This window comes from Microcebus murinus, chromosome 2 (assembly GCF_040939455.1).
Source record: "Microcebus murinus isolate Inina chromosome 2, M.murinus_Inina_mat1.0, whole genome shotgun sequence".
Taxonomy (NCBI): Eukaryota; Metazoa; Chordata; class Mammalia; order Primates; family Cheirogaleidae; genus Microcebus; species Microcebus murinus.
The window spans coordinates 9044392-9062489 of record NC_134105.1 but is presented as its reverse complement, the minus strand read 5'-3'; the positions used below and the strand labels follow the sequence as shown (position 1 = coordinate 9062489).

Sequence of the window (18098 nt, the reverse complement as noted above, 5' to 3'; positions counted from 1 at the left end):
CATATTCATTACCCCTCCCCGTTTCTGCCTCCCCTTTATAATAAGGCCATGCTGTTGCAGGATCTGTCTCTATAGATCAGGTTGCGTTTTCTAGTCTCCTAGAAATGGAATCATACAGTATCTGACTTTCCCCCCCGGACTCTGTCACTCAATATAAAAACTTTGAGATCTACCTGTGTTGTTACCTGTATCCATGGTTCCTAGCTTTATTACTGAGTAGGATTCCACTGTAGTATGTTATCCGTTTGTTTATTCATCTGCTGGTGGACATTTGGACAGCTTCCAGTTTTGGGCTATTACAAATAAGCCAGTAAGACCATTTATGTACAGGTCTTGGTGGGGACATATATTTCCTAGGCGAGTAAACACCCAGGAGTGGAGGAGCTGGGTCATAATCTTACCCCACGTGAAAGCTCCCATTTCCCTATAGTAGTTACAATCCTCCAATACACCGTATGATTTATTCTTTGCTTTGTTGTGTACTGCCTGGCTTCTCTCTCCCCTCTGTGGCAGATGGTACTTTTGCAAAGATGGACACAACAGTATCTCCCATGGCACATGCTTTTAATAGTGTGGAGTCTGGCTGGCCTGTCACCAAAACAATGTGGCAGAAGTGATGCTAAGTGACTCCTGAGACTAGGCCATAAGAGGCTGGCAGCTTGCACTTGGTTTCTTGGAACCATCTCCGTGGGAGCCCTGGGCCTCCATGTGGACAGTCTGACTACCATGCTGGAGAGGCCTCACATAGGCATGTGGCTGCTGTCCCCAGCCATCCTACCAAGGTCCCAGATACGTGAGGGAAGCCATCTTGGACCATTCAGCAGAGTATCACTGAGAGACCCCTGCTGACATCACATGGAACCTAAGAGTCACCCAGCCGAGCCCTGCCAAACCCCTGACTCACAAGATCAAGAGAAATGGTGGTTTGCTATGCCCCTAATATTTGGAAGCAGTGTGTCACACAGCAAAAGTAACTGGCACACCCTACTAGAATGTAATCTCCGCAAGAAATAGATCTTTGTCTATTCTGCTCACAGATATAGCCCAAGTGCTCAGAATAATGCCTGGCAAGTAGTGGGACTTCAGCAAGTATTTGTTGTTGAATGAATGGGATTCTCATAAGATTTTTTTTTTTTTTTTGAGACAGAGTATCGCTTTGTTGTCTGGGCTAGAGTGAGTACCATGGTGTCAGCCTAGCTCACAGCAACCTGAAACTCTTGGGCTCAAGCGATCCTCCTTCCTGAGCCTCCCAAGTAGCTGGTACTACAGGCGCAAGCCACCACGTCTGGCTAATTTTTTGTTTCTATGTTTAGTTGACTGGCTAATTTTTTTCTTTTAAGTAGAGACGGGGTCTCACTCTTGCTCAGGCTGGTCTTGAACTCCTGACCTCAAGCGATCCTCCCACCTCAGCCTCCCAGAGTGCTAGGATTACAGGCGTGGGCCACCACACCTGGCCTTTCATAAGATTTCATTAACACTAAAAAAATTTCTACTGATGGAAAACTAACACTGGCACAGGAAAACTAACAGTGTCCACAGATGGGCATAGACTCCATCTATGTCAGACATGGAGATTCAAATCCAAATGCTGAGGCTTACACACTGTTTGAGCCTCTTTGTGCCTCACTTCCCCCAAGTGTAAAGTCAGGGTAACCCCATCTATGTCACGGGGTTTTTCTGGGGATAACGTGAAGAGATAGTGTGTGGAGTGCTCTGCCCGGGTTGGCCCTCGGGAGGTGTTCAGTAAGGTTTGCTAAACCTGAGTGAAACTGTGGTCCCTGTTCCCTTGCACCCCCATCCTGTGTCTCACTCAACGCGCACACAGTCCTGCTTCCTCCTCTGCGGAATGCCCATCAGCAGGGGCAGCTCTCCAAAACAAACTCACCCCCAGGTCCCTGTGTGAGGCCAGGACAGCGTTCCCTGGGGAGCCGACCAGGGCTGCAGAGAATCAGGTAGATGCCCCTGCCAGGCTTGACGTTGTGTCCATGGCCCCCTGGGGCCAGAGCTCCACCAAGCCAAGGCTGGCTGCTGCGGAGCAAGAATGTCCCACACCACCCCAGGGGCCAGCTCCGAAGATGCCCCCTTCCCAGGCTCACGCCAAAGCTCTCTCCTGGCTGGAGGCCAATGTGGCTTTCGTCTTCCTGCCACGGTTTCAGGGCCGTGTCCTGACCCCATCGTGGCAAGGTGGGCACGCACCAAAGAGGATTTGGTGGGGTCAGAGGCAGCTGGAGAATCTGGCTTTTCTCATGCTGAGTCCTGCTCCCTTCTGTTCAGATAGATCAATCTCTGACCCTGCCTTGGGATTAATTAAAAGTCGAGGCCCAGGGTCGGTAGCCCTTGGTCATACCTTAAATACAGCCTCTGCTGCGGCCGAGACCACTGGCCTTTCCTGGGGCTGGAGTGTGTTCAGTGAACTGCATGGGGACAGAGGCGGGTTGGGCAGGAGGCAGGAGGAAAAACTCTCGTCTCCTGTGTCCAAGAGACCAGCTTTGCAGCATGTATTCCCTGGGACAATCTGCAGAGCAAAGGCTAGGAATGCACTAACACATCCCGGTGCCTCGGGGACCTCTGAGTGACACCCAAATCCGGATCTGCTCCTCTTCCTCAGTTCTCTCCCTTCCTTCCTCTTTACTGCTATGCCCACCCCCTAAGACTCGCAGAATCTAAGTATTTGCTAAATATCTCCAGAGAACATAGGTTTGGAAATCGTACTTGTTGGGGACTATGCCTTGGCTCCCAAGCCTACTAGCTAGGAGACCTTAGGAGAATTCCTTAACCTCTGTCATCCCTGTTTTGGGGTAACTGGGCTAACGAACACTACCCATTTAAGCGGGGTTGTTGGGGGGATCAATGACTCACACAGGCAAAGCAATTAAGACAGCGCCTGGCACATCCCAAGCACCAAATAAATGTTGGCACTAAATAAACGTCAGCCGAAATAATGACTACTCAAAAGCAACTCGGTGTGTGTCCACACCTCGGCCATCCCAGCTACAGAATGGACATGTAATTCCCTGCCGCCCCCACCCCCACCAACAGGGAAGAACGGTTGAGCTCTGATAAATGTTTCCAAAACAAGTATCAGACTTGTGTGGGCGAGTCCTAGGGGGTGTCTGTGTATTTTCAAACAAACCAGACTTTCAGTGTTTCTCAGGACAAATGGAAGACTTCCATAATTAGAACCTCAATACACAATGGAATCTACCAGAAATCTGCTCTGAGTGTTGCAGCAGACGCTGGAAGGCACTTGTTAGGGAGGCCGTGGGGGGACGGGGACGCCTGGGGAAGGGGGACGGTACTGGCTGCCTGTCCAACTCACAGAAGGTCAGGGACTCGGTGCCAAAAATCCCAGATGAGGGTGAGGACACCAGCCCCTCAGGTACAAAAAACACCTATTGCATAAAAGGCCAAGGGGACAAAGTTTGCTGCCATGTGTAGTCTGTCAGTCACCAGAGTCCCAGACTCTAGCGCAAACGTTTTTATTTAAAGGGCCGTTTGTGGCGGACTCTGGTAGTAATGGCTGCCAAGGAACCTGGCCTTGCGGAGCCCACCCATGTGACCGTGGGCTTTGTCAGGTGACTTGCTTCGGCCAATGAGACGTCAGCACACATGATGCAAGAGATGGCTTCAAAATACCTGTGCAAGGTAATCTAAGACGTTAGGACCTTAACGTGGCTCTGTAAATCTTAATCTACTCTCAAACTAAATGTTTGTTGTTATGCTGTTTTTAAAAAGTACTTGTGCATTAAGGCATGTGCCCTTTTTGAGACTCTAGCCCCTGTCTGAAGCAGCCAGGGTCAGGCTCAGTTGGCAGCTGCGACAGAACACCAAAGGTTCCAGGCACTTCTTCCACCTGACCATAAATTATTGCTAACTGGGTCAAACTTGGAGCCTAAGAAGCCTTTGTGGGGAATCTGTTAGCAGTATCTAAAAGCAGTCAGTAGTGTATTAGGAAGACTTTCTGTCTGTAGGGTTAAACTTTCTGGAAGCTTCCACCGAGTTCTGAGATTTCCCAGCTCAGAGTCTTTCACGTCAGGGCTGTGGGATGGAGGGGTTGGCTCAGGGGGGACCCCCTGCAGCAGCCCCAAGGACCACCAGGCTGGATCTGGGAGCCTAAGAAACAGCAGTAGCTTTGTGCATGGGAATCACTAAAAACGAACACACACACGCAACCCGGGGTGAGAGACTGCACAGAACACGAACAGGTCTTTGACAGAAGGAACAAGACAAAGAATGGAGTGCGGATGTGGGGAGGGAAACAGGAAACATCAAGTAGCTTTTCAAACCCACACGGTGCTGCGGTGACAAGGATGTGTGTACAAGAAAGCAAGTGGGCACGGCCGTCCCAGCAAGGGTGACGCATCCTTCCATTCAACAGCCACTTGGGCCACCTACTTCCCCACTGTCTGCAGGCCTGGCTACATCTCTAAAGGCAGCCGGGGCACGGCCGCACCTGCTGGGAGCTTTCAGGACAATGGTTCGCCAGCCTGCCAGCACCACTTGGCTGAAGACATCCTCTGCAGCCTAGAGCCCTTAGAAGCAGGAATGTCTGTGCTGCAGATTTTCATTGACAAGCCTGGTTGGCTATTTGAAAAAAAAATGACTCAACCAACTTGTGTTAGATGTGCTGTGGGTGGCAGACATGCCACTAGACCGCAGCAGGGCCTGGATTCTCTGAACCACAGGCTCGGATGCAGGGTCTAGCGCAGGGAAGTTTTCAGGGAAGGTTTGGTAAACGAGCAAATTAAACATGTTTGATTAAATTAAATTAAAAATGTTCGATTCCTTCCAAGAGCTCAGTGTAGGGCAGGTGACCCACTCTGAGGCAGTGGAAAAGGCCTCACCAGGCCGTACTCCCTCCACCAAAGAGAGGGAACTCAGGTATCATTTCTTCCCCACACCCAGTGGGTGTCTGCTGTGTTCAGCCTAGGAAGCCAGCCCTGTGCTGCACCCTGCAGGGGTCTGTTAAGGAAACAGGACACCCTCACGTGTGCTGAGTCCTGGTCAAGGTCAACAGCCACGGCTGCCACATCCAGGGAAGAGGAGGCCCTGTATTAGTTTCTTGCTTTTGCCATAACAAATTACCACAATGTAGTGGCTTAACATAAGATAAACTTAATATCTTGTAGTTCTGGAGGTCAGAAGTCCAAATTGGGTCTCACCGGGCCAAACTCAGGGTGCTGGTAGGGCCATGTTTTTTCTGGAGGCTGCAGGGGAGAGCCAGGTTCCTTGCCTTTTGCAGCTTCTGGAGGCACCTGCACTCCTTGGCTTGTGGCCCCTTCCTCCGTCTTCAAAGCCAGCAATGGCAGGTTGAGTCCCCACACTGAATCACTCTGGCCTCTGCTTGGGCGGTCACATCTCCTTCGCTGACTCTGACTCGTCTGCCTTTCCTCCCACTTCTAAGGACCCCTGTGACTGCACCGGGCCCACAGGACAATCCAGGCTGAGCTCATCACAAGGACCTTTGATTAGCAACTTTAATTCCCCTTGGCTGTGCAACCTAACTCATTGACAGGTTCCAGGAATTAAGAAGTGGATCTGTTCGGAGAGGTGGACATCATTCTGCCAATCACAGGCCCTGAGTCCACTGGGCAGGGGAATTGGTCCAGAAAGGTTCCTAGAGGATGCGGAACGTGAACTGGGACTCAGAGGACGAGTGTTCATCGGGAGGCTAGGGGAGGATGAACCGCAAGTGCAAAGACCCCGAGGGGACAGAGGGAGATGAAACTGCAGGCACATCCAGGAGCCACATGGATGTAAACACAGGTACACCCATGAGCAAGGACAGAAACCAGGCTGCAAAGGCAGGGAGAGGGTAAGGGACATCCAAAGATACCCCACTTCTCATAGTGGTGACACCTGCTCAAAACCTCCAGGGTCCCTGAGCTTCTGGGTGTGACCGCTGAGGGTCACTATGATCCTCTCCCGTCATCCCCTGCAGCAAAGCCTCAACATAAGGGGTCATGTCCCACGCCCCCACACAGACCTTTCTTTTTGCCTTTGTTCAAGCTGTTTCCCCACAGCAATACTCTCTCTGTCCCTGCTGGCATCACCCAAGGACTCCAGAGCCGCACTGCTGAAGTACAAACCCGGCTCTGACCAGGTGCTGCTGTGCAGCCCTGACACAGTTTGCAACCTCTTGGTACTTGTCCCTCTTTCTGCAAAATGGGAAAACAATAGCACTCACCTCACAGGGTTACTGTGAGGATAAAATGGGTTGAAGTTCTGCAATGTGTAGCATATTAAAAAATGCTCAAAAATGTTAGCTGTTACCACCAGTATCACTGTCAGGGTCTATGAGGAAACCTACTTTCATAAGAATATTTTGATGTTGTCTGCCTTTTTACTGTGTTAGTATTTGCAACAAACTGCGTTAATAACTGTGATGTTCTTCATACCACATATTCAGTTTAAAAAAAGGAGAGTTGTACTTAGCAATGTCCCTGACGAAGCAATAAAATTATTAATTTTATTTAGTCTCCTGAAAAGCTCATTTGCTGCATACCAAAGTACAGTGGTTGTCTCAAGAAAAAACATCCATGTGTCTGCTTGAGTTGCAAGCTAAACTAGCCACTTTTTCATAGAACATCCTTTGTACTTGAGAGAATGACTGACATAGAAACCGCTATCTGGCAAACTAATGAACTAAGTTTAGAAATGAACTAAAGGGAGCCCGTTATCTCTAGGAAAACAACTGACAGTATTTGTTGCCAACAATAAAACTTGAACTTTCGAGTAAAAACTAGAATTTTGGCAAACCTGATCTGTCACCATGACTTTAACAGCTTCTCAGTACTTAAAGACTTTTCTGATGAGATTGGTGGTGATGTTAACACATGTGACTTTTTATTTCCACTGAGATATGTCAACATTTGGAAGATCTGCGCAGCTCAGTGAACCAACATTTTCTAAATGATCAACGTATGATGTTAAAAAAATCATATGTGGGTAAAATACCCATTTGCCAGTGCAAATTAGACCAGTGCATTTAATGTAGCCGAGTATAAAGACGTTATTGGATAAGGTTTCAGGAGCCACACTGCAACGAACCTTCAAGAAACTACCACCAAGTGAGTCTTAGCGTGGCATCAAAGAAGAATATCCACAATTATCTCATAAGGCAACTAACATACTCCTTCCTTTTCCACCTACATATCTGTGTGATGCCAGATTTCCAACCAAAACAACACATCGCAACAGACCAAAGGAGCAGAGATGAGAATTCAGCAGTTTGCTATGAAGGCAGACATCAACAAGTTTTGCAAAAATGTAAAAAAAAAAAAAAAAAAAGCTACAATGCTGCTCTTTTCACTCAAATCTTTTAGTTTGAGAAAATATAGTTGCATTCCATTAAAAAATAATTTTATTTATGTTAACATATCATGGGGTTTATTATTATTTCAAAATACATTATTGAAGAGGTAAATATTTTTTTCTAGTGTTAATTTCTGAAATGGTAAATAACAATAGATCCACACCATACAAACAAAAGCTCTTTGAGGTTCTCAATGTTGTAAAAGTTTCAAGGGGTCCTGAGACCAAAAAGGTTGGGAAATGCTGTCCTAAAAAAGTAAACAGATTGGCACACACGGATCTTTACTGCATTGTTACATAATGGCAAAAAAGGGAGGGGGGGTGGGAAGAAAAAAGTGGAAACAACTTAAGTGTCCAATAATGGGGAAATGGCTAAATAAATTATGGTACCTCCATTTGGTAGAACATTATGTAGTCATTACAAATTATGCTTGCAAAGAGTATTTATTGTTGTGGGAACATGCTCAACACTCTTAACGTGCTGTTCAGAGATTTAAAAAGCAAAGAAGCAATTTTCATTACCATCATCTCTGTGCGCCTTGACTCTCGGAGAAACCGTGAGGCTGGGGAGGGCTGAGGAAATTAACGGGCACCCCGAGGGGTCCCCGGGCCGCCACAGGTGCAGGGCGGGGGCAGCCAGTCGGCACATATGATGACACAGTTCCCTCTTAAACATTCAGGGCTCAGCCTTCAAACTCACGACGAGACCGAAATCCTAAGGCGAGCATTCCCACGCTCATTCCCAAACAAAGGAATCCTCTAAACCCCATTTCCCCCGAACTGGATTCTTTGCTTTGCTTTGATGTTGAAACCATGGACTGACGTTTCGGGTGTTTGCCCGAGTTCCTAATCCTCTCACGCTGGAAAATTCAGGTCTCACCCAAGCCCAAAGACTGAGTTGGGGGTAGGGGGGCAGCTGCCAGGGTGGGGGTCTTTGGGGCTTTGCCTTTTCCCCTCCATGGGGACACTGGTTGTTAACAAGTGTCGCCCAACATCTGCTGCTGGCTTTGCTTGTGCATTTATTCTCACTGTCCTCATTACGGGCATATAAATCCCTTTTCATGCCCCAGACTCCTTCTGCCCACATCTGTCTGCAATTTACTCACCACGTGCTGTGGCTGGCGAGAGGAAGCGTCTTATTTATGACTTTGTAGATTCCAGGCAGGATGCTCGGGGCGGCTGAGGGTGCCCACCTCACTGCCTTTCAGGAACGCAGCTGCCTTGAGCTCAGATGGGCTTAGGGGTCTCAGGGACAGGGGTCTCAGGTCTGGGCTACTTCTCAAAGGAATCAGGCAACCGACATCTCCAAGCAGATCCAGGGAGTTCTGCTAAGCCCCCTGGCATCTGATAACCACTCAGTATTTGCACTAATGGTACTAAGCACTGAGCCAAGCACTTTATATCTCATTTAATCATCGCAACAACCCTATGAACTAGCTACTATTATTGGCCCCAATTATAAGAAAAATAGGTATTGTTATTACTACCCTCCACTAAGCAACTACGGTTCAGAGAGGTTAAGGAATTTATACGAGGTCACACAGCTAGTAAATGCTGGAGCTGGATTCAAGCCCAGACTTGCTGTCCTCATCCCTGAGCTAAGACAGCCTCCCGTCCCTCCCATCCGGCCAACTTCGTTCCCAGTGACCACACTCAGAGGGAAGACAACGGGTGTCAGTGCAGTGGAAAAAGCCTCTGTCTCTGCTGCTCATTAGCTCTGTGACCTTGGCCAAGTCACTTAACCTCCCCGAACGTCACTGTGGTGTCTCCGTCTGAGAAAGGGGGTGACTAGCTCCTGGCAGGATTGAGGTGAACGGGAGACAGAGTCTTAGATCAGTGCTGGCACACAGCAGATGCTCGATGAAGCTTCCCTTTAATGAACACCGGCAAGTTCTGCTGCTAAGGTTATTATTCCTACAAAGGAGCCGCCCAGCAGGCAGGGCTCTGGGTCCCTGGGTGAGGCTGGCCAGCACAGAGCTAGGAATAATAGCCAGGACAGCCTCGAACCTTGCAGGCTACAGACGTGCATTATCATGACAGCAGGAGCTATCCCCTTTCTACACACGACCTCATTTAATTCTCATAATCTGCTGTCAAGCTTCCATTATTGTCCCATTACTCAGATCAGGAAATTGAGGCTCAGAGAGGCTAGGTTGTATGTCCAAGGAACTAGGGTGTGGTGGGGGCAACAAGCCTCTGGTTATTCCCCTTCCCGTCCCTCTAGGACCAGGAACAGCCGAGGGAGGGTTTTTCTTCCTCACAGTTGCAGAAGAGCAAATGGCAGTGAGAATTCTGTCCCTGGTGAAGGGTGTGGAAGGTAGTTTCTCTGTTCCTGGAATACACTCCGGGAAAGGTGGCTGAGACAGCACGTGGCTGCTTCCTGAGCCAGTCCTGACTCTCCAAGGATCATAAAGTTTAGCAAGACCAAAGGACATCAGCTCGCACAGCCTGGATCCAGCAGAACTTTCTCGTGGGAGATTCCCAAGGCCTGGGACTCCACCCTGAGCAGGGGAAAGGGTGCTCTGAGGTCCCTAGGGAGCTGGGCGAGGAGGGCGGCTCATGCAAACCTGCCTAGACTGCAGGTCCAGGGACGGCTGCGTGGAGGAAAAGTGTTCATGCCTGGTGAAGTGTCTTCCCAAGTACACAATGTCAGCTGGGCCACGATGCACACCAATGTCCACAACAGCTTGAAAAGATCACCCAGAACACTGCCCCAGTGACCCCGCCAGAAACAAAACCCCAGTAGAAGATGGTTGTCCATCTGCCTTTGAGAGCTGTATGCTTTGCTGAAAAGACTTGTGTAGAGAGCGCTGTGACACTCTGGGTCCAGGGTCCCCCCCAGCAATAATCTCCCAGGCTTCCTGAGGGACAGCCAGCTGGGCCCTGGACAGGCGGCCTGCTCAGCCTGCTGCCTCCATCGTACTCTTGCGCAGGGAAGCTGCTCCAGCAAAATCCATTCTCCCCTTCACCCCTTTGGAGTCCGAGCTGGGACATGGCCACCCAGCTAGAGACTACACTTCCCAGCACCCCCTGCAGCTGGGCAAAGCCACTTGACCAAGCTCTCACCAAGGGAACTCTCTGGCCCTTGATGTTGGCTCTTCCCTGGGGTCTCTCAAGAGCTGAGGGGAACACATACACCCATCAGCCTCAAACGCTCACCTGGGGATGGTTACAGGAGAACCTGATTCTTTAAGACACTCTATTCTGGGGTCTCTGTTATAACAGCAGGGCATCAACCAAACTGACAAACCTGCTTGGGCTTCAGAAATGACATTTTTAGGGTATTCATTGTTCTAGTAAATGACAAATGGGAAGCAGGCTGCAAAACTCTATCGCCTTTTTTTTTTCCAGGAAAAGCAAAGACATTAAGGGGGCTCAAGAGAATCCAGGCAGACCCTAAAGACTATCTTCTCCCCAAATGTTTCACGCCTGAGTTCTCCAAGCACTGAGGAGCCAGTTGACAGGGTAGGTGATGGCTTCCAACCTTTCTCAAACAACCCTTTGAGGCTCTTCCTCCAGCCCCTTCTAGCTGAGGATACACTTGTCACATAGTGGTCACCGGTCAACAGTCCCTTTGGTCAAGAGACCACCTGGACGCCTACACCATGTTGTCCTCCAGCTCTCCCCGCCCCCGGGCTGCGGAGCGCCCACCCCAGCGAGCAAGAGTGAAGCGTGGCACACAGACGTGTCCTCCAGGAGAGAAGGCAGCACGTGCACACTGTCCCACGAGAGGAGGCACCGACGGACCCTGTCAGTGCTGGAAAGGAGACCCAGCTGCTGGGTCCACAGCCGGGCCCAGCGAGGATGCCCACCTGCCACTCATGTCTCAGGCAGAGGGGCCGCACATCTGACCGTGAGGGACAATGCGCGGTGGTCACACTGGAGGAGAAAGCGAGATCTGCACCCACCCACGCAAGATGCAGAGTCCCACCGAGAGAAGGGACAGGCAGCCTTGGCTGGGGGTGGGTGCTGCGAGACCCTGTGTCCATCCACGCCGCTCCCCCGGCAGAGGGAGGACCCTAGTGCTCCAGGGCTGCCAGGGCCTGAGCCCACATCCCTGGGGACAGACCTGCCGCTGATGTCACTCACCCTGCAAGGCTTCTTTGGCTCTGGCTAGCTCCTGTTCCTTCTGGGCCAGCTGGACCCGGAGCTCGGTGGCCGAGAGGACCTCAGAGGACTTGCCACCCTGTGACTCCTCCAGGTCCTTCGCCAACATCTCCTTCATCTGCCGGAGAAGGTGAACTTCCTCCTGGAGCCGGGACACTTCTTCCCGCAGGAGCACTGGGGGAGAAGAGCACACGGTTAGCACACGGGACGCTCGCTGTTTGCATCGTGTTCAGGGCCTCTCCCACCTGTGTGCAGGGAAGAAAGCCCCTGAGGCCACGAGCCCCAGCCCCTGTCCGGGACCCCACCCACTGTCTGCAGAGCACACCTGGAGAGCCCCCACCCTCTTGAGGGTCCCACTGCTGTTGTCATGGCACCGAGCGTCCATTCCAGCGGCCAATAGTCTTAAGAGATAGTGTTATGGCCAGTGGCATGCCGAGTCAAGCTTTATGTGCACGATCGCATTTAAATCACCCAAACCTTCTGAGCCTGGGATCATTATAACCCCCATTTTACAGATTGGGACGTCGAGTCTCAGAGAGATTAAGTAACTCCAGGAGATCACAAAGTTAGTAGGAAGCAGAGAGCTAGGAAATCCTGGCTGACTCCAGAGCCTGAGCTCCCAGTCTCACTAACGAAACAGCCCTAAAACAGCACACTCAAAACATCTCACAAAACCTGTGACCTCCAGGGGCTCAGCACTGTGCAGAAACAGAACTTCAGCCTTCACGCCTGACTGTCCCATAGGAAAACGGGTGCAATGAGCAGAGACAAGGAGACATGTAGGCAGAGGTTCCTGTGGGACTTAGATCCAAGCCTACATACAGTGGGGCCCCAGGGATGGGGCCAAGGAGAGCCTGGTGCCCCCTTCAACCCTGGGGTGCCTAAGGAAGGTACTGGGAAGGTGCACCACCGTCCCATGAGGAGTCGCCAGCGTCTCAGTCCTGCAGGCCAATAGACACACGACGCCCAGGTCAGCTCACCTGAGCAACAACGGACAGAGAATGGACTGACCTCACTTAGCACACGGCTGAAGGACATTCTGAAATGCTCACAGATGCACGCCCCGAGGGGCTGGCCTGAGCCTACATCCTTAACACTGTCTCCCTCTTCCCACCCTCCGGCCGTGCTGGTCCTTCCCCCTGCAACTGCCCAGCGCTGCCCAGCTTCGGGGCCATAGCCCTGGGGGGCCCTACACCTGGAACGCCCCTTCCTGGTTCCTCCTGTGGCCACCTCCTCATGGTGACACAGCCTTCACGCCCCATCACCTCTGCAGAGGGCCTCCCCCACCCTGCCCAACGCTGCCTCCTCAATTCTGCCTTTGCGTCCTTCCCAAGCTAGACGCAGGCTCCAGGGCTGGGTGGGTGCAGGGCTGCCCGCGTCCCCGCGGCTGGCGGAAGCTCAGCGCACCCTGCCCGGTGGCTGAGTTCCAGCCTCCGTCCCCTTCGCTCTTCCTCCGTAGCGCTCGTCAGCTGTGGACAGTGTGCCACACGCACGTGTTTGTTTCCTGGCTGTACGTAAGGCCCAGGAGGGCAGGGACCTGGGTCCGTTTGTTCACCGCTGTGTCCCTGTGCCCAGAACAGCGCCCAGCACCCCGCTGCCCCCGAGAAGCATCTGTCGGATGAGCGGATGAAAGAGCCACCACTGACCAGACTTGCCCGGCCGCCTCACCCCCGGCACAGGCTGCTGTCCCCACTGTCCCCCACCATACCCCAATTTCTCCTCAAGGAGGGAGCTGGGCAGGAGGCGAGGCAGCCCTGGCTGGACCAGACACACGCAGCCGAGAGTGACGAGCAGCCCCACTGCTGAGAGGGGACGCGTACCCCATGGGAGTCCAGGGCACAGACTGTGAGGGTCTTGGAAGGGGCAAGGCTGGGGCACAGCTCTGGAGTCACCAGGTCACGTACACAGAATGTGCTATGCACACAGGAGGTGCTCCAGGTATGCCAGAAGCCCCAGCAGTACTCCCCCGTTGCCCGTCCTGCCAGGCCCCCGGTCCCCACTCCCACCCACGGCGATTCTGACGCAACGAGACGGGGCATCACGAGAGCACCTCGCAGGACAGAGGCGTCGAGGCACAGGACAAAGCCTGGCACGGTCTCCTCTGCACCCTGCACCGAGCTGAGAGCAGGGAGCCGGGTGGGGCTGGGGGCCGCGTGCCCTTCTCCTTGGCTAACAGTGGCAAAGGCAGAGTTTTCCTGCAATCACCTTCCTGACAGGTGTAGCTGACGCCCAGGCCCCACCCCTCTGTCAGGCTCAGAACAAGCTGATGGGAGCCACGGGGGTGGGGCAGCAGGTGCGGCACCCACAGGAGCCAAGTCCTAGGAGACCAGGCTGGAAAAACAACTCAATGGGAAGAGAGAGGCTTATCGGAACTTACCGACTGCACCTGCCCCAGGTGGGTGTGGAGGCCCAGACCTCACATGCCCCAGACTTCTCCAGAAACAAGTACAATCCTAGGACTGCAATCTCAGAAAGCCTAAGCACTCCCCTTCCCTGGGACTCAGTTGCCTCACCTGTAAAATGGGGGTGAGGAGAATGAACACGAGCCATGGAAAGCACTCAGGTGCGCCTGTGCAGAGAGGAGTGACCACACTCTTCAGAAACAACGGAGAAGCTGCAGCGGGAAGCCTTGAGTTTCTCCCTCAGAGGGACTACCAGCTTGCTGTGTGACCTTGGGCAAGTCCCTATCCCTCTCTGGGCCTTCTTAACATCGGTGCCCTTCGAGGGACCCACTCTTACGAATCTAGACAACTGCTACCGTTTTCATGCATTTCTCCCCGTGGGGACAGAGAGGCCTTGTGCTCCAGTCTACAGCTGCACTGCTCAGAACGGCAGCCACTAGGCACGGGTGGCCAAGGGTGAATTACTTAAAATGAAATAAAATGGCCAACTCAGTTGTGCTGGCCACATTTCAGTGCGCCTGCCTGGCTCGCGGCTGGGGTAACGGCCAGCGCCGACACAGACAGCTGCCGTCACTGCGCCACAAAGCTCTCCCGTCGGTGCTGGGCTGGGGGCATGAGACGGGATTTGTTAAGCACCTGGCACAGCTCAGGCCCCGAGACCCCCCTGGCAGGTAGAAGCTTTTTCCCAAAGGCAGGAGATCAGTTTAGAAAGGAGGCATCATTTCTGGAGAACACTGTCCTGGCCCTGGCCCTGGCCCAAGGACAACAAAAGCAAAGAGCAACTGTGTACCTTTCTGCCGACGCCGGGCAACCACAGTGCCCCTGGACCTCGGGGCAGGGGGGACAGAAGCCACAGACTCCGCAGAGCTGCTTGGCCCTGGAAGCGGGAAGTACGCGTCGTCCGGGAGACAGCGGCCCTCCTGCCCCGGGGGAGATGCCAGTTACCAACGGTGCTGCCCTCGGGGGCAACTTCACCGGCAAGCGGGCAGCCGAGGTCCCCAGCTGCCTCTTTCCTGGAAACATAGGGGTGCAGGGGACCCACTTAGAGAACGGTCCAGACTGGGCAGCAAAGGGAGCTGGGGCAGACCCTGCCCATCTGCTGCCCAGGCTCCCTTAGTTTGCCAGAGAAATAAGTCTCACATCTTAAAAATGTGATTCCCCAGCTTCCCTTGCAGCTAGGGTTGCCTGTGTGACCCAGTTCTGGCCAGTGAGGTGTAAAAAACCTCCCTAGGAGGACTGCCTTTTAAGAAAATGCTTTCTCCCTTCCCTACCTTCTTGCCTGGAAGGCAGACTTAATGGCTGGAGCTGCAGCAGCCACCTTTCAATAAGGAAGCAACATCCTAGGCCCCTTGGTGACCTGTAGGTTTGCAGACTCTGCCTCCCCAAGCCAAAGGTCTAAAATAACAATAATAATTCTTGTGTATTATAATGACAGTTATGCCTTTGCTAATACTTTTTGAGCAAATACTGAATGTTCTGGACTCTGTTGTACTTTACGTGCCTTAACTAGTTCAATCTGCACATAACCCCTTGAAGTAGGTCCTATTATTATCATCCACATTTTACCAATGGGGAGGTTGAGGCACAGAGGAGGTTAATGGCTTGGCCAAGGTCACAGAGTAGAGAGCAGAGCTGGGGTTTGAACCTGGGTGGTCTGGTGCCATTAGACTCCCACACTGTACTGGTTCCAGGAGGAGAGGGGCTGACAATGGAGGGAGGCCTGTCCCTCAGCAGGGTGCAAGCTTGCTCTTGTTTCCCCGCGTAGAGCTGGGTGACAGCGAGTCAGCCACTCCGTGCGTGGTGGCCCCGGCCCCCCAGCGGTCCCCACGCAGCCCCTGCAGAAGGCTGTGGCCATGGGGCCAGGCCGCCCGTTCCGGGAGGGCGGACTGTGCCCTGCCCGCTGCAGGGCTCTGCAGGCGCGGCAACGGCGCCAGGTGCAGCGCTGGGACAGAGGTGAGACTCGGGTCTGGCCGGCGGGGCTCAGTCTTGGCTGCCCCACTTCCCAGCTGTTTGGCCTGTGCACAAGTGACCTCTCAGCTCTAACCTCTAATCCACAAATGGACCCGAGGCCAGTCTCTCAGGCCTGTGGTAAGCAATAAACAGAGCAAGCAGCTAAGTGGAAGCACTCCGGAAGACTCTAAATGGAGGTCGAATGGAGCTCACCACGGTCGTTATTACGGAAAAAGGCGAGGGGACGCCCTGGCCTCCGTAACTGCAGAACCCCGACCCTGCGCCCCGCTCCGACCCAGCGGTCACACGGCATCGAGGCCGCGTTAAAGGGCGGGGCCTGAAGGCTGAGTCACCCGTGCAGAGAACGAGGGACGAGGGACACGAGAGCTCAGGGAGCGCTGGGTGGAGGCCGGGCTGAGGCGAGGTCGGCAAGTCCAGGCTGGGAGGGACTGTCCCCGGCCGCCCAGCCGGGGTGGACACCTGCCAGGCAGCCAAGCACACACCTATCAAAACTCGCTGAATGCAAACTGTACACATAAGAGCCGCACAGTTTACTGTATACGAATCATACCTCCAGAAGAAACATCTGAACATGGCAGTAACATATTTCAGGTTTTCTATTTAAAATTCATTTTTATAGCCCTCTCTGCCCCCAACCCCACAAAACTCCAGGTACAGTGTCCCACCCAGCCCCACGTCCTCCAGCAGGCCCCAGTGGGAGGCGGACCTCGGTCTAACCCCGCTGATGTTGGTGGCCTTGTGCACGGTGGGCGGCCTGCGTGCCAGGGAACGCCAGGGTGTCTGCGGGAGCTACACACACCGTGGGAGGGAGATCAGATGCCCAGAGAACCGTCCCACACAGGCCACCGCCAAATGGAGGTCACTTCCAGATGACAAACGCCCTGCACTGACCTGCCACTGTCCCTGTCCGGCCTTGCAGAGACCACAGCCATTGCCACTCCCGGGCACCTGATGCCCAGCACTGGACTCGGCATCACCTCACTGAATCCTGACCGGCGCACGGCTGCAGGGTCCCTGCTTGAGGCTTGAGATGCTGGTGGGGCGTGGGGTCACGCCCAGGCCCTTGGGGCTCTGAAGCCGCCCGGGCGCAGACTGGTCCGGCGCCTGGTAGGTTGTGAGCGCTCAAAGGTGCTTCTGCTCCCTTGGCTGCCATTCGTGTTGTAGGGCTGGGCCACATCTGGTCCAAGCGTGGTGTTAGTACGCTGGGATGATGCTTGCTCTCATCCGGAGGAATCAGGAGGAAGACTGCGCTTGGAGGGTCAAAGGTTTAAGGCTGAAACACAAGGGCTCCTACTGGCAAAGTCGCGTTAAGCGACAGGGGCTCACAGGCCCCGAAGGCTGAACAGTCACAGGGTGAACGTATGAATGCACCCACTGAGGTCAGCACTCGGTGGAGGAGGGGAGTCCTGAAAAGGGGAATCAGACAGGGGGCCACTGGCACAGCCCACCGCCGGGGCAGAGGGCGGGGGCCCTTCGCCGACAGACCAGGCACCTCCTCTGCTCCCCTGCACGTCCTTGGGGTAGCTCAGACCCGGTGGTGTCCACATACTGCCCCCGAATTTGAATGCGGTCATTGCCTTCACCCCGGTGTTCACAGCTAACATTTCTGAGCCCCTCGAGCACACTGCTGCTGTTCTGAGTCTTCACGTGCGTTAATTCTCAACCCCCTCAAGGGCCCCAGGGGATGCCCCCATTTTACAAAAGGAACTGAGGCATGGAGAGTCAAACCCAGGCGGTCCAGGGCTAGAGCTGCTGCTTGTACCCACTGAGTTACACCTGTGCCCTTGCAGGTACAGCTGCCAGGCTGCAAGGTGCCCCCCCAAGGCAGGTGAGAGCCTTGGGCGCCCTCCCTCTCAGGCCCGGCAGGCAGAGCCCTCAAACCCTCCCCGGAGAGTCACCACCATTTCATCCTTTCCCCAGCCTGGGAGTCCCGAGGTCACAGAACCTCAGTCCCTTTGACCCGACTTCCGAGTGGGGCAGGACTCCTGGGTTTGGCCGGTCCAGGGCAGCGGCAGTGGTGGCAGCAGCAGCAGCAGCAGGACCAGCTGCTCGCTGCAGACCCCACTCCGAGCTCTCTAACCGCCCAGAGCCGTCCTGAACGTAAGGGTTTGCCTGTGGAGAGGGAAGTCTGGGGGCTGCAGCCTGGGGAAAGCCAGCCTCCAGGGCACGCTCTGTTGGCCACCCTGGGACTCTGGGGCAGGGCAAGCCTGGCCCTGGCACCACTTCCATCTGCAGGGCTGACCTTCTGAGGTCACCCAGGCTCCCCACTCCTGCCCAGTCCCCTAAGTAGGGGGCTGGAAACAG

General features: G+C 53.7%; 1 protein-coding gene across 3 annotated transcripts in view; it reads right to left on the bottom strand.

Moving 5' to 3' along the window:
* KAZN (kazrin, periplakin interacting protein) overlaps positions 1-18098 on the bottom strand; it is a 1045723-nt gene that overhangs the window by 101096 nt on the left and 926529 nt on the right. For all 3 annotated transcript variants that reach the window (XM_020281641.2, XM_012763125.3, XM_020281647.2), the window contains one exon: positions 11404-11595. In XM_020281641.2, the coding sequence (XP_020137230.1) occupies positions 11404-11595 (192 nt within the window). The remainder of the gene's footprint in view (positions 1-11403; positions 11596-18098) is intronic.